The 8,904-nt window shown below is 33.9% G+C and overlaps 1 protein-coding gene across 1 annotated transcript; it reads left to right on the top strand.

Annotated features, from left to right (window-relative positions):
• LOC109819415 (serine/arginine-rich splicing factor RS2Z32-like) lies at positions 3,872-8,320 on the top strand. The gene is made up of 7 exons (XM_020385135.1): positions 3,872-3,985; positions 5,188-5,301; positions 6,011-6,050; positions 6,215-6,310; positions 6,405-6,613; positions 6,699-6,788; positions 7,727-8,320. Exons 1-7 carry the CDS (start codon positions 3,882-3,884, stop codon positions 8,097-8,099), a joined length of 1,026 nt encoding a protein of 341 aa, XP_020240724.1. The 5' UTR covers positions 3,872-3,881; the 3' UTR covers positions 8,100-8,320.

The raw sequence follows: 8,904 nt of genomic DNA, 5'->3' as shown, positions 1-8,904 counted from the left end.
ACAATAATCTCATATACATATCTACCGAAAGATTTAGATGAAGCATATTCTTGTATTTTGAGGAGGAAAAAGTGGTGAAGCAGATAAATAAATCATACTCCCTTTAAAAGCACGAGTTCGGAAAAATCTTTCGGTAGACAAAAATACCCATGAAATTTAAATACTAATCCATTAAGTTAGAGTAAGGGTCTGTTTGTTTACCTAAAAATTGGGAAATCAAAGAAATGGAAAACTATTTCTAAGAGGAATTGTTTTGGGAGTGTTTCGTTTGCTAAAAAAAGAAGGAAATCAAAGAAATGAAGATGAGATGAGATGAGTTGTCAATTTATTATAGGATGATGTGAGTGGTTTTTTAAGAAAACTTGTTTTGATGTTGTTTGGTTGGCGAAAAAATAAGGAAATGAATTATAAGAAATATATTTATTTATAATAGGTTGTTTTCTTTTGTTTGGTTCATTCTTAAAAATAAGAAAATAGATGAGATGAGATGAGTTGTCATTATATTATTAGATAATGTGACTCACACTTAGGGAAATTATTTTCTTAGCTTTTTGGGAGGAAATGGGTGGAAATAAAATATTAATGAGATGAGATGAGTTGTCACCATCTTATTGGATGATGTAAGTGATTTAAAATGATGAGATGAGATGAGTTGCGTGATATTGTGGATGAAAATAATATTTTATTAGATATGGTGGATGAGTTGTTAGATGAAAATAATATTTTATTAGATGTGGTGGATGAGTTGTTGGATGAAATAATATTTTATTAGATGTGGTGGATGAGTTGTTGGATAAAAATAATATTTTATTTGATGTTATGGGTGGGTTTTAGGGATAGAAATGGATGAAATTGTACTTTTTGAGTTTTCTTGGTTTTTATTTCTATTTCTTGGCTTTTTAAGAAATAACCAAACAGGCCCTAAGTTGATAAATTGATGAATTCTTATTGGATATAAATAGTATGAAGATAGGGATTTAGTTTAAATTGAAATGTAAACCTGAATAAAATAATTAAATGCTAACTTTTAAAATGTAAACAAGATGAAGGGCGTGTATGCAAAAACCAAACAAATCAACGAGACAAATAATGTTTGCCCCAAAGATCGAACTTAAGAACAACGTAGACCTACAAATGTACATAATACGAATGAGATATTTACAAAATCCACCAAAAAAATTAAATAGACAATAGTTGTTCTCAGAGTTATAAAAAAGAAAAATTAAAATAAATGGTTGCGATCTCAGGACACAACATGACAATCTCTCAATGACTAAATTTTAAGTAGTTCATGGTATTGCATAACTAGTTTTAAAGTTTAATTATACTATTATTATTTAAATAGAACTCTATTCACAATTTTTATTCTCTCACATGCAAATATATATAAACCAATAAATTACAATAATTTTTATAGCACTTTCATCTCTTTCTATAGATATGTGACTTTGTTATTTTTTATTAGATTAGATTAAATTAAATTATTTTAAAGCAATTAATTATATTGCATATTTCATCTTTTTTCATATTAATAAATAACAATAATTTTCACATCACTTTCATCTATTTTATTCTTATTAGATTAGATTAGATTATTTTAAAGCAATTAATTATATCATATGTTTAATCTTTTTTTATATCAGAAATTGCAATAATTTTCATAACACTTCCATCTCCTTCTGCAGGTATGTGCCTTTATTATTTTCTTTTTGTTAGATTAGATTATTAGATTGGATTGTTTAAAATTTATGGATTATAAAATTGTAATAATTTTTACATTATTTTTATATTTTTTTATTAGATTAGATCAAATTATTTTAAAACAATTAATTATATTGTATATTAAATCTTTTTTTAGATCATAAAGTTTAATTATACTATTATTATTTAAATAGATACTATTTGTATAAAAGTCATAGAGAATCTCACACATATTTTAGATCTTAATGCTAATAATACTTATATTTTAGTGTCGGTTAAAATAAATTTCATGCATGAGCTTAACTTATATGATCCTACTTTAATCGGATTAGATAATTTATTTTTTCACCCAAACTCTTCCACAAAGCCAAAAGAGAATATCAATGCTATAGCTATATATATCCACATGACGACATATATATTCAAAATGAACGAAGAAAACCACACAAACAAAAAATATATTAATTATCCCACACACTCACTGCTTTCAAAACCATACTTCTCCATCTCCATCTATAATATATCCACATACCCAAATTAAGTTGTTGGAATTTCCCCTCACTATCTACATCATTGATCAATCCTTTTTTTTTCTTTGTACTTAAATTGTATAACATTCATTATGATGAGGACTCACCTGGGTCCTCTGCCTGCCTTGAACATCCAAAAAAAATATAATATACTAGGCCTTGTAGTTAGTTAATAATGAGATCCTGTCATTATAAACAAATTAAGCAAAGATTAATATATAATTATTAAGAATGTACTACGTTCTCCTAGTTTCCACTGTAAACTTGTTAGTTGTTTATTCCTGACCCCAAGAGATTTTCAAAATTAATCTTGAGGGTTACTTGCATTAAAGAAGTTCTGTCAGAGGGCCCACGCAGTCTGTTTTATAGTTTAAAATTGTCAACACATTTTATCTGTGAGGCATATCAATTATGAGTAATAATATAATTTAATTGATCTAAGTATATTGTAATATATTTCTGAACTATTGTCTTGTCTTTTGCTCTTTACTATATATACCAATCTGATATCACAATTGATATAGACGATGAATACACTATTGTAGAATTGCTAAAGAAAAAAATAAAGGTGGAGAATGATTGATCTCGGCTCAATTAAATATGAAAAGAAGGAACAAATGATAATATTTTTTGAATATTTTATAGTAGAACTTAATTTTTGAGTAAAATTAGGAGTCTTCAGAAGGGATTTTTATGCAAAATTTTTAATATGCTTATGTGAATGATTTTGTCATATAAAATTATACCTTAATTATCAGTAATATTTAGTATTTATTTTTTTATTTTAAGTCTACCAATAATTAAGATGTCTTACAGTATTGTGAAAAGTATGTACTCTGTGTGGAGCTTATACAAACCATCTTAATATTAAGTATTTGGTTATATTTTATTAACACACACTTAACACTATATTTAATGACCAAGATAAACAAATTAGAGATCGATGATTTGATCCGATAAACAAATATGTTACATGAAGTTTGATATATACAAATTTAAAAAAATAATGTTGTGTATGAAAGTATATAAAAGTATATTGATCCCAGTTTTACACGCAAATCTATTTCATAAAATTTTAAAAAATATTTAAATAAAATTTATGGCAAACGTAATAATCCATGTTTAAAGATTAACTCAAGATGAATCTGACTTATTTTATAGCAAGAAAATAAACAAAAAAAATAAAAAACCCACAAAGTGAAAATTAAAATATTAGTCCCTCAAATATTATATGACCGGACATTTGGGAGGTTTCAATACGACTCCTATGGTATTGGGATCGATTTTGGGCTGAGTTATCAAAATATGATTCCTTGCGCAAAGTTGAGCTTCACAAAGGTTTGCAATTAGAGAGGGGTGGTTTGGTGATTACAGAAATTGAGTTAGGAGTAATGCAACTATGATTAGGTTTTTTAACTGAAATACTAGCATAGGGACCATTTGCAAGACTCTTTTGCATTTGAGAGAGTAATATGCAATTTCAAAGATTTGAGGGGCTACTATCTGAAAAAACCCTAAAAAGGGAATTAAAGCGCAACTAGGACCGATGCCGTAATGTCAACGATATCGAGGGTGTAGGACTAAAACATGTCCAATATGCTTTTACCCACTCTCAACCGTCGATTCGAACCAAACTCATCGCAACCGTCCATGCCCCTCGCTGGCAGCACTATATATCTCCTAATAGACTTTCCCACTCGAGCAAAATCTCGACGGGAGCGGCTAGGGTTTCTGCGATTTCTCTCTTCGTTCAGGTACCCGGCTAAAATTTTAGGTTTTTGGAAGATAATCATCTAACCTATGTTTCAAAGATCTAAGCTTTTGATCTGTTCTCTGCTTGACTCAGTTTCGTGAGTTTTCAATTGGGATTGTAGATTTTGAACTCTTCTACTGATATGCTAGGGTTAGGTTTTGATGGGGATCGGGCGAAAAAACTGTCTTTTGGAAAAATATGATTCAGTAAATAAAGGGCTTTGAGGGGGGTGTTAGTATTATAACAGATATACAAAGAATCGCATGTGAAAACCCTTGGGTTTAAGAATTATATTCGGACAAAAACCTTTGGGTTTTAAAAAGAGTCATCTTTTTTAATCCAATGCGATGAAACCCTTGGAGAGAATTGATTAGAATAGACCATGCATAATACTGTGCATATGATAGTTAGAAGATTTGGGAACTTTTGTTAATTTAATGATTGCAGGGTGACGTGCATTCGTAGGCTCATAAATCTGATTAGGATCATCTGTGAAAAATCTGATACGGTAAATAAAGGATGCAATCACTTTACTCCACTTTTTTTTGAATTCTATTTTGGAAATGCGACTACCTGCTTGACTGAAATTTTGACATCAATTTAGCGTAGCTTACTGAATATTTCATCTGCAGACTCCATGGATTTGGCTAGATATCGGTACTTCATTATTCAGATTCAGTTTGATTGTTACACACAAGTACAATATAGCAGTTGAACTTACTTTAAGCAGTATTACTTCATGTGTGAGTTCAAGCCTTTTGGTATGTGCCGAAAACAACTTCTACTGAAAGAAGAGAATTTTGCCATTGCGAAAAGAGGATCACAGCTTTTTAAGCTTGTAGTTGAGGTTTAATGTCCCTAACACATGGAAGTCAGAGATTCTTTTGCATTCTCCTTGTAGTGTAATAATATTTAGTAGAATATTAGTAAATCATATTACTTTATCAACACTTCTTTCCTTTGTTGCTGCTGTCCCCCATTTTAATCTTTCTTCCCCCTTAATTTTTTTAACCCCATAAGCCAATTCCTTTAACCAATCAGTGCTCTATCCATTTGTTTTTAAGATTTATTATTGATAATGTTTCCTGTTTGTATCTAAACATCTTATATTTATCTATCAGTGAATGTTGTTTCTATATTTACCACCTTTCTGTTGGTTATCTTGGGAGCTAACTGTAGTTTTTCTCCCTTTGAATGTCACAGTTCAAAGATGCCTCGATATGACGATCGCTACGGCGGCACAAGGTTGTATGTTGGTCATTTGTCTTCCCGCACTCGTACACGTGATCTTGAAGACCTTTTTAGCAGATATGGCAGGTAATAGAGCTAGAATAATATAAGATTCATATTTTTGTTTGTCATATAATAGTTGGGTGCTTTGTAGCACATTTATTCACTTTCAAGTGTCTGTCCTTGGTTTCCCTGGGTGCATATTTGCATTTTTTTTAAAAGACACTGATATGCTTTCCACTTGGCCCAAAAGGGGAAAGAACAAAAGAAGTGTTGATTTATTCATGTGGTTCATTTTGGCAATAATTGACTAAGTAGGTAGCCTGATTAGAATGTATTGCTTCCTAGGGGCGCTTCTAAAATTTTATTTTCTCTTGATTTTTTACGGATTGGTTTAGGTTGTGAAATAACTATTGAGATTTGTCAGGTGCAAGTCACTTGATGAGCCATCACTTTACTGGTTGGCTTCACATTGCATTCTTTTAATTTCATCATGTGAGAAGGTTGAACCCCCAGGTGTCATGTGTTTTTTTAACTTGAACAATCTTATTGAAGGTTGTCGGGTTTTTCCCAACCTGGAGGTCTCTGAGGTGAGAGGGTGGCCTTGATGGAAATGGTGGCTATTCTTGCAATATTTATAGGAGTCTTTGGCGATTCTTTGTGTAATGTTATTGCTTTTTATGGAAATGGCTACAATCACAAAGTGGTGTTTAGTTCATCTTGTGTGGGCCGAAGTATCACACACTTTGATACTTAAGTAATGACGAGCTTATTGTTTCTGGAAACCATTTGGCAGAGTACGTGATGTGGCTTTGAAGCATGACTACGCCTTTGTTGTAAGCATCCCCTTTAATCATTTCTTTCTTACTTTCATGTTCTCACCTCTAGATGTAATGATAATTGATAAATAATGGGGATTTCTTACGTACTCTATCTTGTTGCTTTTCAAATATGGTCTTTTATCGCTGTGGTTTCTTTTGCACCTTCCCCCATATTATAGGAATACAGTGATCCTAGAGATGCAGATGATGCAAGGTACAGCTTAAACGGAAGGGATTTTGATGGAAGTCGAATCATTGTGGAATTCGCTAAAGGGGTAAATCTCTACTACATTCTTGTAAGAAACATTGTTTACTTTCACTGCTTGTCTGGAATCTCTTAGCTTGTTATTCTTTCAACTCGATAAGCAGGGTCCACGAGGCTCAGGAGAGAGAGGAGGCGGATCCCGTGAATATCTTGGAAGAGGGCCCCCACCTGGCTCTGGTCGGTGCTTCAACTGTGGGATTGATGGGCACTGGGCAAGAGATTGCAAAGCAGGGGATTGGAAAAACAAGTGCTATCGCTGTGGAGAAAGAGGTCACATAGAAAGAAACTGCCACAACAGTCCCAAGAGTCTGAGGTCCACAATCTGCTCTGTTTTATGTTTCATTTTTTAATTATTTCTGCTTAACATCTTTTTTTATGTATTAAAATTCCTACAACAGACGTGGCCGAAGTTATTCTCGATCGCTATCTCCTCGCCCTCGTCGTGGTAGAAGCCGGAGCCGAAGTTTCAGCCGTAGTCGTAGCTACAGGTACATTGTTTTGTCATCATCGTCTTTATGTTATATACATTAACATCTTATCAATGCTTCAAAAGTCATGTAATTGAAATGTCCTAATTATTTGGTTCGCTACATAAATCCTTTCTCCTTTCAGCTCTTTCAATGGCCATCACAATTGATCAACTAGATCATAATGTATACCTAGATTTGGATTAGTTTAGAAGAGAGGAATTATCAAAGCTTGAACTTGATATCTGAGCTGCCTGAATTCAGCTTCAGGCTCGGAAAAGTCGGCTCAGGGTCTTCCTAGAATTGCATATTTTCTGTTCTGTTTTTAGTAGTTATGGAGGTTTTTCATAAGAAGTGGTTAATGTTGTACTGCGCTGCCTGAATTCAGCTTCGGGCTTGTGAAAGTTGGCTCAGGGTCTTCCTAGAATTGCATATTTTATGTTCGCTTTTTAAAAAGTTATGGTGGTTTTTCATAAGAACTGGTTAATGTTGTTTACTTGTTTTTCTTGCCTGCCTTATTATGTGCATGATCTGTTTATGGGTCCACTTTGGACTAGCAGAGTGAAACCAGTGTTGTAGATCATGATTAGGTCTCATCACATTGGACTAGCAGAGTGAAACCAGTGTTGTAGGGTCTTATCAAGGCCCCACTTTGGACCTTACACGTGCGAAGGAGTAGGTTGGCATTGGTATCTTAATTGTGTCAACAAGCTGCAAGGTTAATGTTCAACTAGATTATATGAAAATTAAGTTGCACCACAGTGAACTGGCTGCTAAAAAATGTTTATAGATTAATACAAACCCTTATTTGAACAAATCCCATACACACAAAACAAGAAAAATACGTCATTGGTATCGTAAAATTAATTGATAAGTGAGCTTTCGATAAATTATGTTCCCTTTTTCTATTTGATGAATTGTGTTTTAAATTTCTGTTTTTGACTGTTGCATAACTACAGTCGATCTAGATCTCCTGCTCCAAGGAGAAGGGAGCGAAGCCTAGACCGAGACGACAGGCGATCTAGAAGCCCTAGATACAGCCCCAAATCAAAGAACAGTCGCAGTCCTCCACCAAAGTCAAGAAACCGCAGCATTTCTCCCGAAGGTAGCGGAAGCCCACCACCAAGGGAGCAGAAAAAAGCTGAACAAAACGGCTCAGAGTACAGCGGAAGCCCAAAGAGAAACGACAGCCGGAGCCCTATCAGCCAAGAAAGAGAGGGTTCTCCAGAGGCAAATGGCCGGAGCCCGAGCCCTAGGGATTATGGGGATGCCGATGACAACAACAACAATAATAATCACGGGTCGAAAGGCAGTGAATCCCCGCAGGAATAAGGTTTATATGGTTTAGTTGGTATATTTATGGACTGTGGTTTGTTTGGAGAACGTTTATTTTTCCTTTTTTGGTTTGAAGTCGGATGCTCTCTTTGTGAGTCTGGTGTATCAGTTAGTTTCTAAAATTGGAGTTGGGATTTGCATTTAAAGTTATGAAGTTGTTTGCTTTGAGACAGTTACAACACTCTTTTGGTTATAAAACAGTTTCTATTTGAATGAGACATGCTTTGTGACGGTTATACGGGCGTGGCTGAAATTTATTCTAGACTCTAGCCCTCCGGCACGGCTGCCCCCGGGGCCGGGCTCCCTTTGTAATATCGGCTCGCCTCACATTTGGTACCCACCCTCCTCTTGATGTCGTGAAGATTAATGTGGATGGTGCATAGTATCATATCTTGTATGGCTTGGTAATTTTGGAATCAGACCGCCTCAGGCTTGTTCTTCAGCTGCGTGGCGTCATTGCTTACCTCCCTATTTGCTCTTGAGCACTTTCGAGGATTGCTGGTTTTTCTTCAGGGAAAGTTAGCGCGCACGTGTTAGCTCCATACACTTGCAAATATAAATGTATTTTCTTTTCTGATGTCCGGGATTATCCACATTATATTTGGAATCGAACTCTCTCCTTATATAATCTTTTAGATTCCTTAAAAAAAACATGTACAAGGATAAACAATCGTACATCAGATGTTTGAGCGTCATTTTTGAGGGTTAGAGACATTCTATTATCATTAGACTTAGATAAATAGGTCAAACATAACTTCTAAACCCGGTTAGAGACATTCTATTATCATTAGACTTAGATAAA

Source organism: Asparagus officinalis, chromosome 8 (genome assembly GCF_001876935.1).
Source record: "Asparagus officinalis chromosome 8, Aspof.V1, whole genome shotgun sequence".
In the NCBI taxonomy this organism is placed as follows: Eukaryota; Viridiplantae; Streptophyta; class Magnoliopsida; order Asparagales; family Asparagaceae; genus Asparagus; species Asparagus officinalis.
The sequence above is the reverse complement of the archived record's forward strand: the minus strand, read 5'-3'. Positions and strand labels throughout refer to the sequence as shown.

Excerpts from the sequence above, each read along its gene's own strand:
- LOC109819415 (XM_020385135.1), top strand. The coding sequence starts at position 3,882 with ATGCCCCTCGCTGGCAGCACTATATATCTCCTAATAGACTTTCCCACT. Across the intron at positions 6,311-6,404 it reads TTGTGGAATTCGCTAAAGGG|GGTCCACGAGGCTCAGGAGA; the intron begins GTAAATCTCTAC and ends CTCGATAAGCAG. Across the intron at positions 6,789-7,726 it reads AGCCGTAGTCGTAGCTACAG|TCGATCTAGATCTCCTGCTC; the intron begins GTACATTGTTTT and ends GCATAACTACAG.